Genomic DNA, 24,245 nt, shown 5'->3' with positions numbered 1-24,245 from the left:
CAATAATGGATAGAACATCTAGTCACAAGATTAGTAAGGAAGTACAGGAATGGAATGGTGTACTAAACCAAGCAGACCTAACAAATACATATAGAAAACTTCACGCAACAACAAAAGAATACACATTCTTCTCGAGCACACATGGCTCATTCTCCAGGATATGCTCCGTCACAAAACAAGTCCCAATAAATTAAAAAAGATTACAATCATACAATGTATATTCTCTGACCACACAGAATGAAGCTAGAAATCAATAAAAGGGGGGTGGGGAGTGAAAATTCACGAATATGTGGAAATTAAAAAACATATTCTTTTTTTTAATTAAATTCAGTTTTATTGAGATATATTCACATACAATACAATCATCCATGGTATACAATCAACTGTTCATACTACCATCATATAGTTATGTATTCATCACCCCAATACATTTTTTATTCAATTTTATTGAGATTGTTCACATACCATACAATCATCCAATGTGCACAATCAATTGCCCATGATACTATCATAAAGCTATGCATCCATTATTCCAGAAAAGAAATAAAAACAAAAAAGAAAACTCAAATCCTCCCATACCCCTAGCCACCCCCCTCCATTATTGACTCATGGTATTGGTATAGTACATTTGTTACTGTTGATGAAAGAATGTTAAAATACTGTTAACTGCAGTGCATAGTTTGCAATACATATATTTTCGCCTATATAACCCTCTATTATTAACTTCTAGTTATAGTGTCATGTATATGTTCTAGTTCATGAAAGATTTCTAATATTTAGACAGTTAATCACGGAAATTGTCTACCACAAGATTCACTGTTTTATACATTCCCATATTTTAACCTTCAACTTTCCTTCTGGTGACATACATGACTCTAAGCTTCCCCTTTTCAACACTTTCACACACCATTCAGCACTGTTAAGTTATTCTCACAATAACATGCTATTGTCACCTCTGTACATTTCCTAATACTTAAGTTCAACCTAGTTAAACATTCTGTTCATAATATGCAACCACTCCCCATTCTTTAGCCTCGTTCTATACATGTTTCATGTCTGTGGGTTTACATATTATAATTAGTTCATATCAGCGAGACCATACAAAATTTGTCCTTCTGTGTCTGACTCATTTCACTTAACATAGTGCCCTTAAGGTCTCTTCATCATCCTGTTTTTGTTTTTTTAAGACGGTTTTGTTCACCCACCATACATTCTGTCCTTAGTAAGTAATCAATGGTTCCCTGTATAATCACATATTTATGCATTCACCACCATCTATATAAGGACATCTCCATTTCTTCCCCAAAGGAGGAAGAAGAGTCAAAGAAGGTACAGAGACAAAAGAAACAGAAAAAAAGAAAAGAAAAAAAATGACAGGTAAAAAGCAACAAAAGGAAAGACAGAATTAAACTAAAGTACAATAAAAGAGTTAGACAACATCACAATGCCAAGAGTCCCATACCCCTCCCTTTTATCCCCCTCTTACAGGCATTTAGCTTTGGTATATTGCCTTTGTTACATTAAAGGAAGCATAATATGTTACTGTTAACTATAGTCCCTAGTTTGCATTGATTGCAATTTTTCCCCCAATGCCACCCCATTTTTAACACCTTGCAAGGCTGACATTCATTTGTTCTCCCTCATGTAAAAACATATTTGTATATTTTATCACAACTGTCAAGCACTCTAGGCTTCACTGAGTTATACAGTCCCAATCTTTATCTTTCCTCTTTCCTTCTGGTGTCCCATGTGCTCATAACCTTCCTCTTTCAACCATACTCACAGTCATCTTTGTTCAGTGAACTTACACTTTGCTGTGCTACCATCACCCAAAACTGTGTTAGAAAACTCTCACTCCTGTCTTTTCCTATCTGTCTGTAGCACTCCCTTTAGTATTTCTTGTAGAGCAGGCATCTTATTCACAAACTCTTTCATTGTCTGTTTATGAGAGAATATTTTAAACTATCCCTCTTATTTGAAGGACAGTTTTGCCAGATACAGGATTCTTGGTAGGTGGTTTTTCTCTTTCTGAATCTTAAATACATCACACCACTTCCTTCCTGCCTCCATGGTTTCTACTGAGAAATCCACACATAGTCTTATCAAGCTTCTTTTGTATGTGATGGGTCACTTTTCTCCTGCAGCTTTCAGGATTCTCTCTGTCTGTGATGGTTGATAATCTGATTATTAAGTGTCTTGGCATAGGTCTATTCAGATCTCTTCTATTTGGAGTACACTGCGCTTCTTGGATCTGTAATTTTATGTCTTTCATAAGAGATGGGAAATTTTCATTGTTATTTCCTTTATTACAGCTTTTGCCCCTTTTCCCTTCTCCTTCTGGGACATCCATGACATGTACACGTCATTCAATTCCCTGAGCTGTTGCTCATATTTTTCCATTCTTCTCCCTATCTGTTCTTTTGTGCGTAGGGTTTCAGGTTTCTTGCTCTTCAGTTCCTGAGTGCTTTCTTCTGCCTCTTGAACTCTGCTGCTGTAGGTCTCCATTATGGTTTTCATCTCTTGTGTTGTTCATTTCCATAGATTCTGCCAGTAGTTTTTTCAAACCTTCCATTTCTACCTTATGTTCGCCCAGTGTTTCCTTTAAATCCTTCATCTCTTTTACCATATCTTCCCTGAACTCACTGATTTGTTTTTTATTTGATTTAGCAGATTTCTTTGAAAATCGTTAATTGACTGTTTCATTAAAGTGAAAAATATCTCAACTGTATCTTGATTTAGGTGTAAGTTTGTTCCTTTGACTGGGCAGTATCTCTGCCCTTTCCAGTGTAGTTTGTAGTCCTCTGTTGTCTAGGCATCTGGTTTTTCCAGTTACCCCAGATTTTGCCAGACCAGAACGGGTTCAGATCTCAGAATGGGGTTATATTCAGTTTCTAGTCTCCCTGAGGGTGTGTCTTAGAGTTTGACAGACTGTCCTATGAGGTCTCTAACCACCATGCTTTTCCTAACCTCCACAGCAGATGTCACCTGTCAGCCTGTTGCTCCCAACTGGCGTAGAGAGGTGTGGCACCTTTAATTCTTAACTTAGGCTGTTTCTGTTTAGACTGTTTTCATCCAGGCCCTGGGGTCTGAATTCTGAGGGGAGTGCAGGCCCTTGAGCTGGGCCCTACCTCCTTCCTCTTAGGCAAGATACACCCCCTAGGGAGTTATCTTTGCATCTGAATTGTTCTTTGTCTCTCTGACTCTGTCAACTCCACCCCTGTCTGGGTCAGAGCACTGCAAACTGAAAATGGCTGAGGCTCTACTGAGCCACTCAGGTTGAGAGAGAGAAAAAAGGAAAGAAAGCCTTCCTTTAGAGCCAGTTGGTCAGACAGAGCACCTGGTCTTCTGGGCTCCCCTTCCCAGGCCACAGGTGTTTTCCAGCTCTCTAAGGTCAGTCTCTAAAAGTCTCTGTATGTTTTTTTCTCTTTTTTAATTATTTTCCTCTCCATTAGCCCCACCTCCACTCCACTGGGAGTGACCTTGGGGAACTTTGCTGCTTGTCTATGTTTGGAGCTTGTGTTCAGCAATGCACATTTGTTAATTAAAACCCCAACAGGAGCTGGACTGAGCTATATTCACTTTCCTTGAGAATGCTGCTTTCTCCCGCAGCAAGGTCCTGCAGCTTAGCCTGCTGTGGGGGGAGGGGGCTCCCAGCACAGTTCTGGAGTTTTTACTTACAGATTTTATGCTGCAATGTCAGCCTTTCCACCCAATCCAGGTTGGCGTATGATGTGTGGACAGTCACGGCTGTCCCCCAGCGGTTGTTCCAGATTACTTACTAGCTGTTCCTGGTTGTTTATTAGTTGTTCCAGGAGACTAACTAAATTCCACACCTCTCTATGCTGCCATCTTAGCTCCTTCTCCACCCCAATCTATTTCTGAACATTTTCCTTACACCAGAAAAAATAATAAAAATAAAAAATAAAAGTAAAAAGAACCAAATAATCTCCCCCCATCCCACCATATTTTTCATTTCGTTTTTGTCCCCATTTTTCTACTCATCCATCCATACACTGGATAAAGGGAGTGCAATCCACAAGGTTTTCACAATCACACTGCCATCCCTTGTAAGCTACATTGTTATACAATCGTCTTCAAGAGTCAAGGCTACTGGGTTGGAGTTTGATAGTTTCAGGGATTTACTTCTAGCTATTCCAATACATTAAAACCTAAAAAGGGTTATCTATAGAGTGTGTAAGAATGTCCACCAGAGTAACCTCTCGACTCCATTTGGAATCTCTCAGCCACTGAATCTTTATTTCATTTCATTTCACATCCCCCTTTTGGTCAAGAAGATGTCCTCAATCCCACGATGCTGGGTCCAGATTCATCCCTGGGAGTCATAGCCTGCATTGCCAGGGAAATTTACACCTCTGGGAGTCAGGTCCCATGTAGGGGGGAGAGCAGTGAGTTCACCTGCTGAGTTGGCCTAGCTAGAGAGAGAGGGCCACATCTGAGCAACAAAGAGGTACTCAGGGGGAGATAATTAGGCAAAATTATAAGCAGGTTTAATTTCTCCTTTGTAGTAACAAGCTTCATAAGGGCAAGCCCCAAGATAGAGGGCTTGGCATACCAAACCGTCAGTCCTCAATGGTTGTGAGAGAACATCAGCAACAATCCAGGCGAGGAAGTCCAACACTTCCACATCTTCCCCTAGCTCCTCAGGGGGACCCTGCATATATATTTTATTCTCTGCCCAAACTACTTTAGGATATGTCGCTATTTCACTCTAACCTATACAAACATACCATATCTCACTTCTTATTCAAAGTTCCATGTAATTATGGTATTTGAACAAACCGACTGTAGAAGTTATATTGCTTAGAAAATATAGATCTTGCACCAAATAAACATCTCTTCCCTTGATCTCACATGGAAGTTGAATAAACAACATACTCTTAAACAACCAATGAGTTAAAGAGGAACTCAGAAGTGAAATTAAGAAATATAAAGAGGTGAATGAAAATGAAAATACAACAAACAAGAATTTAAGGGATGGAGAAAAGGCAGTGCTGACAGGGTAATTTAAAGCTCCAAATGATTACATTAAAAAGGAAGAAAGAGTTCAAATCAGAGACCTAACCTCAAATCTGGAAGAACTATAAAAAGAAGAGCAAACTAAACCCAACATGAGGAGAAGGAAGGAAATATCAAAGATTAGAGTGGAAATAAATGCAAAAGAAAACAATAAAGTGAGAGAGAATTTTAAAAAGCTGGTTCTTTGAAAAGATCAACAAAATTAACAAAACTTTAGCTGGACTGACAAAGAAAAAAAGAGAATACAAATAACAAAAACCAGAAATGAAAAGGGAGACATTCCTACTGATCCACTGAAATAAAAAGGACTGCAAGTAGATAATATGAACAACTGTATGCCAATATATTAGATAATCTAGATGAAATGAACATATTCCTAGAAACAGACAAACTACTTACACTGACTCAACTTACATTGTCTCAACTTACACTAACCCTTTTTAGTTTTTAGTGTATGGTAATAGCTAGAAGGAAATACCTGAAACTATTGACCTGCAACCCAGTAGCCTTGAACTTTTTTTTTTCTTTTCAGTTTTTATTGGGATTGTTCAGATACCATACAATTATCTAAAGATCCTAAGTGTACAATCAGTTGCCCCTGGTACCCTCATACAGCTGTGCATCCATCACCGCACTTTATTTTTGTTCAATTTTTAGAAACTTTTCATTACTCCAGACAAGAAATAAAATGAAAGATGAAAAAAGAAAAAAAAAAAGAAAAAAAAGAAAAGGAAACTCAAATCCTCCCATATCCCTAATCAACCTCCCTCAACTGTTGACTCATAGTGTTGGTACAGTACATTGGTTACTGTTTATGAAAGAATGTTGAAATATTACTAACTGTAGTATATAGTTTGCAATAGGTATATATTTCTTCCCTATATGCCCCTCTATTATTAACTTCTAGTTGTATTGTCATACATTTGTTCTGGTTCATGGAAGAGTTTTCTAATATTTGTACAGTTAATCATGGACATTGTCCACCATAGGATTCAGTTTTATACATTCCCATCTTTTGACCTCCAACTTTCCTTCTGGTGACATATATGACTCTGAGCTTCCCCTTTCCACTTCATTCACGCACCATTTGGCACTGTTAGTTATTCTCACATCTTGCTACCGACACCTCTGTTCATTTCCAAACATTTAAGTTCATCCTAGTTGAACATTCTGCTCATACTAAGCAACCGCTCCCCATTCTTAAGTGTCGTCCTGTATTTCATGTCTATGAGTTTACATATTATAATTAGTTCTTATCAGTGAGACTCTACAATATTTGTTCTTACACATCTGGCTTATTTCACTCAGTATATTGCCCTTGAGGTTTTGTCATCAACCCATTTCTTTTTTAAGATGGTTTTGTTCACATACCATACATTCCATACTAAGTAAATAACCGATGGTTCTTTGTAGGGTCACATATTTATGTGTTCACCACCTTCACCACTGTCTATATAAGGGCATCTATATTTCTTCCACAAGGCAGGAGGGAGAGTCAAAGAAGGTAGAGAGGCAAAAGAAAGAGGAAAAAAAATGACAGCTAGGAAGTAGCAAAAGGAAAAGTAACCTTAAATCAAAGTAAAGAGTCAAAAACCACCACCAATGTCAAGTGTCTAACATGCCTCCCCATCCCCCCCTTATCTGCATTCACCTTGGTATATCACCTTTGTTACATTAAAGGAAGCATAATACAATGATTCTGTTACTTACAGTCTCTAGTTTACATTGATTGCATCCCTCCCCCAATGCCTCCCCATTTTTAACACCGTGCAAGGTTGACATTTGCTTGTTCTCCCCCGTAAAAGAACATATTTGTACATTTTATCACAATTGTTGAACACTCTAGATTTCACCCAGTTACACAGTCCCAGTCTTTATCTTTCCTCCTTTCTTCTGGTGTCTCACATGCTCCCAACCTTGCTCTCTCAACCGTATTCATAGCTACCTTTGTTCAGTGTACTTACATTGCTGTGCTGCTATCTCCCAAAATTGTGTTCCAAACCACGCACTCCTGTCTTCTCCTATCACTCTGTAGTGCTCCCTTTACTATTTCCTGTAGGGCGGGTGTCTTGTTCACAAAGTCTGTCTGTTTGTCAGAAAATATTTTGAGCTCTCCCTCATATTTGAAGGACAGCTTTGCTGGATATAGGATTCTTGGTTGGCAGTTTTTCTCTTTCAGTATCTTAAATATATCACACCACTTCCTTCTTGCCTCCATGGTTTCTGCTGAGAGATCCGCACATAGTCTTATGAAGCTTCCTTTGTATGTGATGGATTGCTTTTCTCTTGCTGTTTTCAGGATTCTCTCTTTGTCTTTGACATTTGATAATCTGATTATTAAGTGTCTTGGCCTAGGCCTATTCAGATCTATTCTGTTTGGAGTACGCTGCGCTTTTTGGATCTATAATTTTATGTCTTTCATAAGAGATGGGAAATTTTCATTGATTATTTCCTCTATTATTGCCTCTGCCCCTTTTCCCTTCTCTTCTCCTACTGGGACACCAATGATACGTACATTCTTATACTTTGTTTCATCCTTTAATTCCCGGAGACGTTGCTCATATTTTTTCATTCTTTTCTCCATCTGCTCCTTTGCGTGTAGGCTTTCAAGTGTTTTGTTCTCCAGTTCTTGAGTGTTTTCTTCTGCCTCTTGAGATCTGCTGTTGTATGTTTCCGTTGTGTCTTTCGTCTCTTGTGTTGTGCCTTTCATTTCCATAGATTCTACTAGTTGTTTTTTTTGAACTTTCAATTTCTGCCCTATGTATGCCCAGTGTTTTCTTTACAGCCTCTATCTCTTTTGCAAAATATTCTCTAAACTTTTTGAATTGATTTAGCATTAGTTGTTTAAATTCCCGTATCTCAATTGAACTGTACATTTGTTCCTTTGACTGGGCCATAGCTTCGTTTTTCTTAGTGTAGGTTGTAGTTTTCTGTTGTCTAGGCATCTGACCTCCTAGGGCACCCCAATCAGGTTTTCCCAGATAAGAACAGGCTCAGGTCACAGAAGGAGGAAATACTCAGTATCTGGTTTCCCTGATGGTGTTTCGTAGAGGATTGATACACCTGTGCTTTTCTGCCCGGCAGGTGCACCTGTCAGCCTGTCACTGGATTTGTGGTCTGGTACCAGAAAGGCAGGCAGTAGAGTTGGGCCCCTCCCTTTCCTCTTGGGAAGCTATGCCCCCTCCAGAGAGGTCATCTACATATCAATAAGTTCTCTGTTTCTCTGACTCTGCTGATCAAAGTGTTTTGATTTTAAAATGGTTGAGGCTGTCTTTACTGCAAAGCGCTGTGGACTGAAAACAGCTGAGGTTTTCTCCACAGAGAGAAAGAGACAGAAAAGCTCCCAGGTTCACCCGTCAGCCAAAGATAGCACCTGATCCTCTGGGCTCCCCATCCTGAGACAGATATGTCCCCCGACTCTCCCAAGGTCAGTTGTCACCAAAAGCCTCTGTCTGCTTGTTGAGGATTCGCTGTCTGTATTAAGCAGTTAACATTAAAACCCCTGTTGGAGCTGGTCTGAGAGAGTGCTGCTCTCTAGCACCACTAAGCTTCCATGAGGGGAGGGCTCTCGGCTCTCGGCTCTCAGCGCAGGTCCACAGTCTTACTTACAGATTTTATACTGCAATCTCGGGCATTCCTCCCAATTCAGGTTGGTGGATGATGAGTGGACAGTCACATTTGTCTCCCTGCAGTTATTCCAGGTTATTTAATAGTTTTTTGGTCATTTATGAATTGTTCCAGGAGGGGACTAACAGTCTTCCACTCCTCTCTATGTAGCCATCTTAGCTCCTAGCCTTGATTTTTGAAACAATTGTATAACTATGTAGCTTACACAGTATAACTGTGTGATTGTGAAAACCTATGGTTCAAACCCCATTAATCCAGTGTATGGACAGAAGGGTAGAAAATTGAGAACAAACATTAAATGAATAATAGAGAGGATGGGGAGATGGGATGTTCTGGGTATTCTTTTTACTTGCATTTTTATTCTTATTATTTTTTGGAGTAAGGAAAATGTTCAAAAATTGATTTTGGTGATGAATGCACAAGTATATGATGGTACTGTGAACAGTTGATTGTACATTGTGGATGACTGTAGGGTATGTGAAAAATATCTCAATAAAACTGAATTGGGAAAAAAAAAAAAAAGAAGAAGAAACAGAAGATCACAACAAACCAATTACTAGTAAAAAGATTGAATCAGTAATCAAAAACTTTCCAACAAAGAAAAGCCCAGGACCAGACAGTTTCACGGGGGAGTTCTACCAAACATTCCAAGAAGACTTAACTCAAATTCTGCTCAAATTATTCCATAAAATTGAACAGGAGGGAACAATCCTTAACTCATTCTATGAGGCCAACATTATCCTCATACCAAAGCCGGATAAAGATACCACAGGAAAAGAAAACTATAGACCTTTGTTTTATGAAAATAAATGCAGAAATCCTCAACAAAAACTAGCAAACTGAATCCAATACCAAGTTAAAAAGAATTATATACCATGACCAACTTCGATTTATGCCTAACATACAAGTTGGTTCAACATAAGAAAGTCAATTAATGTAATACATCACATTACAGAGAAGGTATTTGATAAAACACAGCACCCTTTTTTTCTTTTTTTTTTTTTTTTTTTTTAGCACTCTTTCTTAATAAAAACACTTAGAACACTAGGAATAGAAGGAAATTTCCTCAACATGATAAAGGGCACATATGAAAAGCCCACAGATAGCAACCTACTCAATGATGGAAGATTGAAAGCTTTCCTTCTGAGATAAGGAACAAGATAAGGATGCCCACAGTCACCACTAACATTCAACATTGTACTGTAAGTTCTTGCCAGAGCAATTAGGCAAGAAAAAGCAATAAAAGACATCCAAATTGGAAAGGAAAAAGTAAAATATTCCCTATTTGCAGATGACATATCCTATATAAAGAAAATGCAGAAAACAAACAAACAAAAAAACCACAACAAAGCTCCTAGAGCTAATAAACAAATTCAGCAAAGTGGCAGGATACAAGATCAACACTCCAAAATAAGCAGTTTTTCTATACACAAGCAATTAACAGTCAGAAATGGAAATCAGAAAGAGAATTTCATCTGCAGTAGCAACTGAAAAAAATCAAGCATATAGGAGTAAGGCTAAGCAAGCAAAGTGTAAAAGGACTTGTACACAGAAAACTACAGAATATTACTGAGAGAAATTGGAGAAGACCTAGATGAATGGAAGGATATTCTGTGTTCATGGATTGGAGGGCTGAATATCATTAAGATAACAATACTACCCAAAGCAATTTATAGATTCCAAGCAATCCAATCAAAATTCCAACAACCTTTTTTGCAGAAATGGAGAAGCCAGTGTCAGATTTCTGTGGAGGGGTAAGGGGCCCAGAGCAGCTAGGGCCATCTTAGAGAGGAGGAATGAAGTTGGAAGATTTACACTTCCCAATCTTGGAACTTACTGCAGGCCACAGTGGTCAAAACAGCATGGTACTGGCACAAGGGAAAACATCTAGACCAATAGAATCAAATTGAGAGCTCAACCCTACATTCATGGTCAATTAATTTTTGACAAGGTGGCAAAGAACACTCAATTGGGAAAAAATAATCTCGTCAATAAATGGTGCTGGGAAAACTAGATCTCTATATGCAAAAAGAGGAGGATCCCTACAAAAATCAACTCAAATTGGATCAAAAACCTCAATATAAGAGCTAGAACTACCAAACTCCTAGAAGAAAATGTAAGTAAATATCTTCAGGATCTTGTGTTAGGCAATGGTTTCTTAGACTCTATACCCAAAGCACAAGCAACAAAAGAAAATATAAGTAAGTCGGGCCTCAGCAAAATCAAAACCTTTTTTCCTCAAAGGACTTTATAATGAAACTAAAATGACAACCCTACACAATGGGAGAAAATATTTGGAAACTATGTATCTGATAAAGGATTAATATCCAGTATATAAAATGAAATCCTTCAACTTAATAAAAAAATTATAAGCCCAATTAAAAAGCAGGCAAAAGACTTGACCAGACATATCTCCGAAGAAGATAATACGAATGGCCAGAAATCACATGAAAAGCTACTGAATATCATTAGCCATCAGAGCAATACAAATCAAAACCACAATGAGATATTATTTCACACTCATTAGAGCAGCTGCTATTAAAAAAGACAGAAAATTACAAGTTTTGGCAAGGACAGAGAGAAACGAGAACACTCAATCATTGCTGGTAGCAATTTAAGATGGTATATATGGTATATATGGTTAGCAGCATAAAAATTTTTTTAAAAATCCATGGAAGTACACTACACAAACAGTGAACCCTAAGTTAAACCATGGACTTGAATTAATAGTACAATTATAAAAATATGCTATCATCAATTGTAACAAATCCTCCACACCAATGCAAGGAGTTGGTGGTGCAGTGGTTTATGGGTATCCTGTATTTTATATATGATTGTTCTGTAAACCAACAACTTCTCTAATAAAGAAATTACAAAAGAGAACATTGTGAGTCATAAGACATACCCTGAAATTCTATGTCTCCAGTTCCGATATGGATCATATAAACTTTCACAAAAAGCCAAAGCATGGATCACAAATTCTTCAATGGATGTTTGATCTGCCATTTCCTTTTCTTTCCTTTTGCTTTTTAACTGAGAAAAAAGCCAAGCATACAATTTTATTACCCTAAAGTATTTAATTGCAAAACAAGTTAAACTTACCTCCAGCTTTAAACAGTACATCTTTCATTCATCTTCTAATAATAAACCATTTTTATTCTAACTTCCTCTTTGAATCTAAAGAGTGTCAGTCAATCAGAGGGGCAGCATATACCCTTACAAATTTTAAATATTTCCTAGAAAGGGTTTTAAATGGATAGCCAAACACCTTTATAAGAAATAAGCTTTCAGTAAGAGAGATATGTGACAAATTAATAATAAATACATAAAATGACAAATTGAATCATTTTACAAACTCATTTTCTAATTAAAGTAACAAACTAAATTAATAATTGCTTGTCTACTTTAAGATAACATATTTAAAATGTCTGAAATATACACTATCCAAAGATAATTTTAATTCCCTTCTAAATTATCAACTGCTCTGAAAACATTTAACTTTACTAACTATAAAACAAAGAAGATAAAATCTAATTTCTCTCCCACTAAAGCAAGTAAAAGGAATATTAGTTCACACCTACTTGCTGAATATAGAGTGTGGTCATGGTAATGACATGATTAATGTATGAGCAAGTCCCAATTTCTTCCACATTAGACAGATTTCTGTAATAAAAACAAAAAAGGTGTCACATATTTATTACATACAGTGGCCAAAATGTATGCTCATGTAAACAGCTATGATTTTGAAAATACATGCCAGGCAAACAAAATGTAAATGACATTTATTAAAACATAAAATCAACATGGTTATTATAATTAACTGGCTTGATGGTAAATTTTCTTATGCCTTCTAGCAAACAAGTGACTATATGGTCCTTATTGGCTTAAAAGGGGATCATCAAGATTTTCTCTTCTAATGGAAACAGACTTGGGCACAACACAAGCAACAAGTCATTCTCAGGTCCCTGTCTTCGATAGAGAGTTATAAACATCTGGGCATAGGGAATTTCTATTTTCTGTCTTTTATAAACTGAAGGATGGTATTGTAATTGAAAGTCTCATTGTAGGGTCATGCTTCCCCAGGTTCTAGCTTATATTAACTGTTGGCATTTCTCATTTTTTCTGGAAAAGGAAATAGAGGCGCCTCACTAGCACCACTGTGAACACCTGGCCTCCCAAAGTGCCACTGGCCCACTGTCTCGGGAACATGGGGAGTAAAGTTGCTGGGTGTCCCTGGGACACCTTCCCTGAGAGATATCTGGATCTATGTTTCTGGGGGGCTTATAAACACAGGTCAGGAACTTGAACCCCATTCATAATGGTACCCAAAAAACAGAAAGATGTAGAGGTCAGAGCAAGGGGAATCATTCTGGAAGCAGGACCCAGGGCCCTGGAGGCCACCTTAAGACTAGTAGACCCGACTAGTTTTACCCCCTTGTTTGCCCCAAGGCTCCTCCCAGATTGAGGCCTCCTAGCATCCCAAAAGAGATCCTTTAGCATGTAGACCCATCCGAGTGGGATGAAAGGATCCTGGGGCAAACCCGCAGAGTAGTCCCTGTCTGCATTCAGGTTCTTAGTCCTAGATCTTAAAGAAGCATTTTTTTTGTATCCCTCTTCTCCCTGATTCTCAATACCTATTTGCTTTTGAATGGCAGGAAACAAACAATAGGATTCCCATCCAGCTCACTTAGACAGTGCTGCTCCATGGGTTTCAAGACAGTCCCCATATCTTTGGGAATGCCTTAGCAGCAGACTTTACTGACTTCCAACTGCCTCAGAGCACAGAAGTGCAATATGTTAATTTTATGAACTAACATACTCCTAGTATGAAAGTGAATTTTGTTTATTGTAATCAATGCTGACTAAAATTTGGTAAGCTCATCTAAAGGAGTTTAGTTTGTCCCAAAATAAAACGGCTAGTATTACTTTGCTCTAATGCTTCTCTAAAAGTACACATAATCAGCAGTAAGTCAGAACTTCATCTTCATCAAAAAGAGATTTTAAAAGAGAAGCAAGACAAGTATATACCTGTTAATTAACATAATCCTAATGTGTAGAGTAAATATGTAGGCACAAAACAAGACAAAACTTCTGCCATACTTTACAGTTGATGACCCCAATATAAGAAAACTGTCAAATGTTTTTATTCCTGAAAGGAGCTTCATTTAAAAAGCTTATAAGAAAATTAAAACTTAGATTGTAAACTCTTATAGCAGCCACATTTACTCCTGAGCTTTAAACTGTTATTTCTAAATTCTGAGACGCTTTGCTCTTGGTATAACCTGGTAGTTTCCTAGAACTAAAAGGTTAACTAAAAGGATAAAAAGAGAGAATAATAATAGATCTGAAAATAAAATCCAAAGGGTAAAAGGTCAAAGTAAGAATGGCTTTTACATTAATAACATTGAATGTTAATGGATTAAACTCCCCAATCAAAAGGCACAGATTGGCAGAATGGATTAAAAAATATGTATGATCCATCTATATGTTGTCTACAAGAGATCTGCCTTAGACCCAATGATACAAATAGGTTAAAAGCGAAAGGGTAAGAAAAGATAGTATACACAAACAATACCCAAAAAAAAGACAGGATAGTTATAATAATATCGGAAAAAACAGACTTTAAATGTAAAACTGTTATAAGAGTCAAAGAACGACATTATACATTAACAAAAGGGGAAATCCACCAAAAAGAAATAACAATCATAAATATTTATGCACCTAACCAGGGTACCCCTGAGTTAAACCTGAAGTAAACATTGGCAAAAATGAAGGGAGTAATGGAAGTCTCTACAGCAACAGTTAGAGACTTCAATACATCACTCTCATCAATAGATAGATCATCTAGACAGAGGATCAATAAGGAAACAGAAAAGTTGAATACGATAAATGAACGAGATCTAACATGCTTTCATAAAACACTGCACCCCAAAACAGCACATATACATTCTACTAGGTATTCATGGATTATTATCAAGGATAGACCACATGCTGGGTCACAAAACAGGTCTCAATAAATTAAAAACAATTGAAATTATACAAAGCACCTTTTCTGATCACAATGGAATGAAACTGGAAATCAATAACCAGTGGAGAACCAGAAATTTCACAAATATATGGAGGTTAAACAACACACTCTAAAACAATCAGTGGGTCAAAGAAGAAATTGCAAGAGAAATCGACAAATATATCGAGAATAGTGAAAACAAGAACACAACATATCAAAAGTTATGGGATGCAGTGAAGGTAGTGCTGAAAGGGAAATTTATAGCCCTAAACACCTACATTAAAAAAGAAGAAAGAGCTAAAACCAAAGACCTAACTGAACAATTGGAGAAACTAGAGAAAGAACAGCAAATTAATCCCAAAGCAAGCAGAAGGAAAGAAATAACAAAGATTAGAGAGGAAATAAATGAAATGGAGAATTAAAAAACAAGAGAGAATCAATAAAACCAAAAGTTGGTTATTTGGGAAGATCAATAAAATTGTGCTTGAGGTTCTAGCCAGAGCAATTAGGAAAGAAAAAGAAATATAAGGCATCAAAATTGGAAAGGGAAAGGTAAAACTCTCCCTATTTGCAGATGACATAATCCTATATTTAGAAAATCTCAAAATATCTACAGCTAAATTACTAGAGCTAATAAATGAGTTCAGAAAAGTGGTGGGATACAAGATCAACACGCAAAAATAGTAGTGTTTCTATACATCAGCAATGAGCAATCTGAGGAGGAAATCAAGAAAAAAATTCCATGTACAATAGCACCTAAAAGAATCAAATATCTAGGAATAAATTTAATCAACGATATAAAGGACCTGTATTCAGAAACTACAAAATATTGCTAAAACAAATCAAAGACTGAAATAAATGTTAAGATGTCAATTCTACCCAAATCGATTTACAGAAACAATGCAATCCCAATCAAAATTCCAACTGCCTACTTTGCAGAAACGGGAAAGCAAATTATCAAATTTATTTTTGAAGGGTAAGGGGCCTGAATAGAGAAAAATGAAGTTGAAGGATTCACACTTCCTGACTTAAAAACATACTACAAAGCTACAGTGGCCAAAAAAGGCATGGCACTGGCATAAAGATAGACCACATTGATCAAGGGAACCAAATTCAGAGTTCAAAAAAAGACCCACGAATTTACGGGCAACTGATCTTTGACAAGGCTGGTAGGTCCACTCAACCGAGACAGAACAGTCTGACAAATAGTACCGGGATAAATGGATACCCATATCCAAAAAAAATGAGAGGACCCCTATCTCACACCTTATACAATAATTAACTCAAAATGGATCTAAGACCTAAATATAAAAGCCAGGACCATATATGTGAATTATATTGTTTGTTCAAAGATATATGCAGCTTGCTATCACATATTCAGAGGACAGAGCAATAGATGATGGATGATAGACAGGGAGGGAGGGAGAGAGGAAGAGAGGGAGGGAAAGAAAGAAACAGTGGTGTGACAGGATGTTAAAGGTGGTGGATCAGGGTATAGGGGGAGGGGGGATCTGGGTATGATGGAGTTCTATGTATGGGGTTTGTACTGTTTTTGAAACTGTTCCTGTAAGATTGAATTTATTTCAAAATAAAATTTATTAAATTAAAAAAAAAAAAGCCAGGACCATTAAATTCCTAGAGGAAAATGTAGGAAAGCATCTTTAAGATCTCGTGGTAGGCAGTGATTTCTTAGACCTTACACCAAAAGCACCAGCAAAAACAGAAAAAAATAAACAAATGAGACCCCTTCAAAATTGAAGACTTTTATGCTTCAAAGGACTTTGTCAAGAAAGTAAAAAGGCAGCCTACTCAATGGGAAAAAATAATTGGAAACCACATATCCAATTAGGGATTAATATCCAGAATATAAAAAGAAATCCTACAGCTGAACAATAAGAAGACAAACAACCCAATTTAAAAATGGGCAAAATTCTTGAACAGTCATTTTTCGAAAGAGGAAATACAAATGGCTAAAAGGCACATAAGAAGATGCTGAGATCACTAGCTACTAGGGAAATGTACGTACATCAAAACCAAAACAAGGTATCACTTCACATCTACTAGAATGGTCACTATCAAAAAAACAGAAAACTACAAGTGCTAGAGAGGATGTGGAGAAACAGTAACACTTGTCCACTGCTGGTGGGGATGTAAAATGATGCGGCTGCTGTGGAAGACAGTTTGGTGGTTCGTCAAGAAACTAAGTATAGAACTGCCACATGACCCAGCAATCCCAGTATTAGACATATACTCAGAAGAACTGAAAGCAGGGACATAAACAGACATTTGCACAATGATGTTCATAGCAGCATTATTCACAATTGCCAAAAGATGGATACAACCCAAGTGCCCATCAACTGAAGAATGGAAAAACAAAATGTGATAAATACATACAATGGAATACTATTCAGCTGTAGGAAGAAATGAAGTCCCAACGCATGCAAAAACATGGATGAACCTGGAGGACATTACGTTTAGTGAAATAAGCCCAACATAAAAGGACAACTATCATATGATCTCACTAATATGAACTAAATATAATAAACAAGCTCATAGAGTTCATATCTACAATACAGTTTACCAGAAGATAGAATGAAGGGGGTGAAGGAGGAGCTGATGCTTAATTTGTGTAGAATTTTTAATAAGGTTGATTTTAAATGTTTGGAAATGAATAGAGGTGATGGTAGCAGATTATTGTGAGTGTAATTAACTGTGCTGAATTGTGTGTGTGATTGTGGGTGAAAGGAGAAGTTTAAGGTCGTGTATATCACTAGAAGAAAGCTACAGTATGAAACATGGAAGTATATAATATGGTGAACCCTGTTGTGGATGATGGAACTGGTTAATGGTACAAATGTAAGAATGTTCTTCCCTGAACTGGAATAAATGTATGACACTATTACAAGGTGATAATAATAGGGTGGTTTATGGGAAAAAATATACCTAATGCAAACTATGGACCATAGTTAACAGTGATATTATAATATTAAACCATCAACTGTATCAAAGTTTTCAGACCAATAGGATGGTGGAAGGGGTATCAGGTTTTTCTTTTTGGCACAACGAAATGTTTTAAAATTGATGTTGGTGATGAAAGCACAACTCTGTGATTATACTGAGAGCCACTGATTGGACACATTGGATGGATTGTATGGTGTGTGAATAAAACTGCTAAAAAAAAATTATACCCACTCCTTCACCTCCAAAAATAAATAAATAAAAGAGATAAACATAATAGATTTAAAAGATTACTTATCTTTAGGGCTTTTGATTTCAGTGTAATTGTAGCAGCGATTTAACAGGAGAAAATACAGCAAATTAACTCTCACATGGTCAACTCATGTCTTACCACCTGAGTAACCACTCTTCCCTCATAACCTCTCTTCCCTTATAATTCTGGCATTATTTTTTTTAAATTTTAAGGATGAAGAAGAGTATGAGAGCAGAAATATACTTAATGTTCTAGGAGTGCCTAAATTAGGAGAAATGTTTTAGCGATTATTTCTCAATTTTTCCATGATTCCTTCAATCAAAGGCAACGAGCAATTAAATCAAAGTTGAATAAGTGGTAAGTTAAGTCCCTATTTGTCTAGTAATTAATTGTAAATATTTATAAAGCAAATAGAATATAGTAAAGGAAACTGCTTCCAAAAACATGACAGATTCATGTGGTGTATGATGTCGCTAACCCAACGGTTCTCAAATTCTTATACGCAGAGTAATGTGGAATTTTTTTTAAATACAGATGGCTAGGTTCTTCTGAATCAGAGTCTCCAAAAGCAAGGCTCAGTGTCAGTATTTCTAATAAGCTTCCCGGCTTACACTTAAACACGCCAAAATTTGAGTGCCAATGACCTAATCTATAAACCTGGAAAATATAACGTACAGAATAACTATATTTTATTTAGTAAAATTATAAAATGAAAGATTAGAAAACTACATTTCACAAATGTTAATATACAAAAATAAAAATGTGTATATGCTTACGGGTGAGGAGTGTACAGAAATTATGGGTTCAATAAATTCTTGGTAAAGTAAAAACTCCTGTCAATGTCTTTCCTTCAAAGTAATTTTTTTTATCTTGGCTAGATCTCTTTATAAATAGGTACAGTAGCTAAAAGAATTTCAAACTAATAAACCACAAGCTTTTGTAAAAAGTATCTTCATTATTTTAAAGCTCCTTATCAACAACAAAAATCATTAATACTCAACAAAACATATTATTTTGGTAATAATTATTTTAAAACAAGTAACTAGTTTATTTTTTTTGTACCAGATACCTGCAAAGAATAATGAAGAACTTGACAAGCAAAATTGACAAGGCTTGCTGTTGTTCCTCTAATCCATCTGCCATTTTCTGAACACAATGTAGCAGCTGGATCCTCAGAACCTGCAGAATATTATCAGGAAGCAGAGATATTCCAGGAGGCACATCATCTACCCTACAGTATAAGGGGAATAAAATAATGGCATTTAATAAAATAATAATATCTTTAGCACTTTAAAGGAATTACATTTTCAATTCAAATCCTAGAGAAGTTCTTTTATTCTTTCTAGATACTCTATCCCTTCCCTGCAAGGTACTGCCAGATGATTACTGACACTTTGAAGATGAGTACAGCAGTGTGTTTAGTCTTACTTTATAGGTGGCTTACTGAAAAGATAGAGAAAAACTATCTATTGAGTATCTTCAATTGTGCTATTTTTAAGAAAATATTTAGAAAGTAAAATAATTCACCTTCAACTTAGAAACACTGTATGTGTGTCTTTGTGTATGTATGCCATTTCTAAAAGAAACAAAAACTATCAAATACAAATTATATAACTAGTTTAATATTTGTCAACTGCTTTTAAATAGCATTCACCTACCTACTGTATTCCTAAGCCTTGTCATTAGAAGAGGAATAGAAGATAACCAGCAAAAGAAAAGGAGAAAAGTTAAAAAAAAAAAAAGATGTAGAACTCAGAGTATGAACATCAACAGATTTTTAAAAAGTAATATAGCAACATTTTACGTAAGAAGACTACATAGTTCTTTAAGGGCAAAAGCCAACATCAGATGTGACTGGATCCTCCTGTTTGTCTCTATCAATAAATACCCCCCCCAACAAAACAAAACAAAACAAAACAAAAAAAAACCCTACTTAGATTCAAAGTCAGAACACGTGGGTACTAAGTCCCACCTGTGTAACATGAAGCAAATTGTTTAATCTCTCAAGTGCTGAAGATTTCCAATTGTAATATCATCTGCCCTATTTCACAGTATTGTAAAACCAAAAAAATCAATGTGAAAGTGCTTTTTAAATATAGAAAGAACTATAAAAATGTAATATATTTTAAACACATTATCACTAAGCCCTAAGAATACTTTAATAAGCAGCAATATACTAGTTTCTTTATCTGTATTAAGAAAAAAAACACAAATTTGAAGGAAACCATCCTAAAGAGCACCTATGATTAAATGTCAATTACATAAAGTAGTCTCTTCTTCAGATAATGCTTAATATGAAGTATTACTCTTGTTTTTATACTAATTGAGTAAAGGGCTATTTCACTTACTGCGGACAGAAACATTCAAAGTACATTACCAGTATTCACATAAATGCATGTGATAAATACAGTATGCCTCTTTCTGAACCACTGTACATCACAATTAAGAAAGCATTCATAAAACACAAAAAACAAATCATGAAGTACATTACGAAGATTGCTGAATTCTAAAATCAAGTTACAAAACTACATTTCGATCTGATGGGGCAAGATGGAGGCACAGAGAGGAGTGGAAGCTAAGTAGTCCCCCTGGAACAACTACAAAAAACCAGAAGTAACTAGTAAATAATCCAGAATAACTGCGGGGGACAAATGAGACCATCCATTCATCATACACCAACCTGAATTGGGAGGACTGCCGGAGAACACAGCATAAAATCTGTAAGTAAAACCTGCGGAACCAGGTCGAGAGACCCCCTCCCCCATAGCCCAAGCTGCGGAGCCGTGTGGTGCCACAGAGAAGCTCTCTCCCAGCAAGCGAATACAGCTCAGCTGAGCTCCAACTGGGGTTTTAAGTAGCGAGCGTGAACTGCTCACTACAGGTACGCAGCCCCAAAAAACAGACAGAGGCTTTGGGTGACGACTGATCTGGGAGAGTCGGAGGGTTGCCTTGGACTGGGTCTGAAGGGGACTATCTGTTTCTTTTTTGGCTCAGTGGAGAAAGCCCCAGTCATTTTCAGTTTCCAGGGCTATGACTCTGGGAAGGGTGGAGACACCACAAGCAGAGAGCGAGACCACTGAAATGCTAATGACCTCCACCTGAGGGGTCTGTCTTCTCTAGGAGGAAAGGGGTGGAGCCCTTTCCATTCAGAACCAGACCCCAGAGCCTGGGGGAACACAGCCATACCTCCTCACACCAGTCAAGAATTATAGGCTAACAGGTGTCACCTGCTGGGCGGAAAAGCACAGTGAATCGAGGCATCAAAGGGTGGAGCAATTTTCTAAGACATACCCTCAGGGAAACAAGATACTGAATATTTCTTCCCTCTGGGACCTGAGCCTGTTCTGGTCTGGGAAAACCTGATTTGGATAACCAAGGACACCATGCCTAAACAACAGAAAATTACAACCTACACTAAGAAAAACAAAGTTATGGCCCAGTCAAAGGAACAAATGTACACTTCAACTGAGATACAGGAATTTAAACAACTAATGCTAAATCAATTCAAAAAGTTTAGAGAAGATATTGCAAAAGAGATAGAGGCTGTAAAGGAAGCACTGGACATGTATACGGCAGAAATCAAAAGTTCAAAAAACCTACTAGTAGAATCTATGGAAATGAAAGGCACAACACAAGAGATGAAAGACACAACGGAAACATACAACAGCAGATCTCAAGAGGCACAAGAAAACACTCAGGAACTGGAGAACAAAACACCTGAAAGCCTACATGCAAAGGAGCAGATGGAGAAAAGAATGAAAAAATATGAGCAACGTCTCCGGGAACTCAAGGATGAAACAAAGTACAATAATGTACATATCATTGGTGTCCCAGAAGGAGAAGAGAAGGGAAAGGGGGCAGAAGCAATAATAGAGGAAATAATCAATGAAAATTTCCCATCTCTTATGAAAGACATAAAATTACAGATCCAAGAAGCGCAGCGTACTCCAAACAGAAGAGATATGAATAGGCCTACGCCAAGACACTTAATAATCAGATTATCAAATGTCAAAGACAAAGAGAGAATCCTGAAAGCAGCAAGAGAAAAGCAATCCATTACATACAAAGGAAGCTTCATAAGACTATGTGCAGATCTCTCAGCAGAAACCATGGAGGCAAGAAGGAAGGAAGTGGTGTGATATATTCAAGATACTGAAAGAGAAAAACCGCCAACCAAGAATCCTGTATCCAGCAAAGCTGTCCTTCAAATATGAGGGAGAGCTCAAAATATTTTCTGACAAACAGACAATGAGAGACTTTGTGAACAAGACACCTGCCCTACAGGAAATACTAAAGGGAGCACTACAGGGTGAAAGAAGACAGGAGCGTGTGGTTTGGAACACAATTTTGGGAGATGGTAGCACAACAATGTAAGTACACTGAACAAAGGTAACTATGAATATGGTTGAGAGAGGAAGGTGGGGAGCATGTGAGACACCACAAGAGAGGAGGAAAGATAACGACTGGGACTGTGTAACTTGGTGAAATCTAGAGTATTCAACAATTGTGATAAAATGTACAAATATGTTCTTTTACGAGGGAGAACAAGCAAATGTCAACCTTGCAAGGTGTTAAAAATGGGGAGGCATTGGGGGAGGGATGCAATCAGCATAAACTAGAGATTCTAACTAATAGAATCATTGTATTATGCTTTCTTTAATGTAACAAAGGTGATATACCAAGGTGAATGCAGATAAGAGGGGGGAATAGGGGAGGCATGTTTAGACACTTGACATTGGTGGTATTGTCTGATTCTTTATTCTACTTTAAGGTTATTTGTCCTTTTGCTGCTTCCTAGCTGTCATTTTTCTTTGTTTCCTCTTTCTTTTGCCTCTCTACCTTCTTCGACTCTCCCTCCTGCCTTGTGGAAGAAATGTAGATGCTCTTGCTTAGTATGAGCAGAATGTTCAATTAGGATGAACTTAAATGTTTGGAAATGAACAGGGGTGTTGGTAGCAAGATGTGAGAATAACTAACAGCGCTGAATGGTGTGTGAATGAGATGGAAAGGGGAAGCTCAGAGTCATATATGTCACCAGAAGGAAAGTTGGAGGTCAAAAGATGGGAATGTATAAAACTGAATCCTATGGTGGGCAATGTCCATGATCAACTGTACAAATACTAGAAATCACTTCATGAACCAGAACAAATGTATGACAATACAATTAGAAGTTAATAATAGAGGGGCATATAGGGAAGAACTATATGCCTATTACAAACTATATACTACAGTTAGTAGTATTTCAACATTTTTTCATAAACAGTAACAAACGTACTATATCAATACTAGGAGTCAACAATTGAGGGGGGTTGGTTAGGGATAGGGGAGGTTTAGAGTTTCCTTTTCTTTTTTTCTTTTTTCATCTTTCACTTTATTTCTTGTCTGGAGTAATGAAAAGTTTCTAAAAATTGAACAAAAATTAAGTGTGATGGATGCACAGCTGTATGAGGGTACCCAGGGGCAAGTGATTATACACTTTGGATCTTTGGATAATTGTATGGTATCTGAACAATCTCAATAAAAATGAAAAAAAAAAAAAAAACTACATTTCATTGCAGTTTAGGCAAAATTTCACCTGGAGCTTTGGACTCTTTCATACTCTCTTATTTATAGATGGAGACAGTACAAAAAAACTCTCAATTATATATATATGGTTTTCTCCTGCTGAAGAGCTATAAAGAGGTTATTGGAAAAAACCAAAGTAAGTTCAAAATAATAAACAGTTTTAAGTATAACTAATTTCCAAGATGAGGAGCAATAAAATTATTATTACTCAAAAGTACATAAACAAGAAAGAAAACATTAGATGTCCCAAAATTCCATCCTAGTTATTTAAAAGAATTTTCCTTTGTCTTTGGTTGTCCCATTTTCTATTTTCATATGTTCTTTATTTTACCAGGCAGTCCAAAAAAATTAGCTTCTAAAACACAAATTTATTTTTTTTAATGAACTCTATAAAAATGAGGCTTGGTTAAAACATTGCCTTAAAAAGTTGAAATTTTTGGCCATGTTCCTAATGTGATGAACTTTTAAGAAGACAGAAGCATTTTCACACCTCTAAGAATTTACTGCCCAAAATTTTATGCTCCAAAATCTGTTTACTCTTGTTTACTATTGAGTGTCAATTGTAAACACCTGCCAAGTATGGTCTCCATCTAACACAGGAAGAGACAGAGCTTATGTCTCCAGCTAATATAGGAAAAGGCCTCGCTTAAAATTCAAGGCTTTAAAATCTGGTAAAAGTAATGTGTCATGAATTCTCTACCTTGGAAATTCTATACTGTTTACTTTAAATGAGGATTATCTCCATGAGTTTCTTACCTTTAAGGTAAATAAATTAGTTGTGTACAATGCCTTTTATAT

General features: G+C 36.7%; 1 protein-coding gene across 15 annotated transcripts in view; it reads right to left on the bottom strand.

The window, feature by feature from the left end:
* Window positions 1–24,245, bottom strand: part of NBEAL1 (neurobeachin like 1) — a 281,631-nt gene that overhangs the window by 224,693 nt on the left and 32,693 nt on the right. For 14 of the 15 annotated variants that reach the window (XR_005218944.1, XM_037850425.1, XM_037850424.1 and 11 more), the window contains 3 exons: window positions 18,952–19,113; window positions 12,246–12,327; window positions 11,570–11,697 (listed from right to left, as the gene is read on the bottom strand). Coding sequence is in view for 14 of the 15 variants with exons in the window: in XM_037850425.1 (XP_037706353.1) it covers window positions 11,570–11,697; window positions 12,246–12,327; window positions 18,952–19,113 (372 nt within the window). In the remaining variant the exon portion in view is untranslated. Of the gene's footprint in view, window positions 1–11,569; window positions 11,698–12,245; window positions 12,328–18,951; window positions 19,114–24,245 lie in introns of those variants that run through there. The other variant, XM_037850430.1, reaches the window with a different exon arrangement.

Source organism: Choloepus didactylus, chromosome 9 (assembly GCF_015220235.1).
Source record: "Choloepus didactylus isolate mChoDid1 chromosome 9, mChoDid1.pri, whole genome shotgun sequence".
NCBI classification, from domain to species: domain Eukaryota; kingdom Metazoa; phylum Chordata; class Mammalia; order Pilosa; family Megalonychidae; genus Choloepus; species Choloepus didactylus.
The sequence above is the reverse complement of the archived record's forward strand: the minus strand, read 5'-3'. Positions and strand labels throughout refer to the sequence as shown.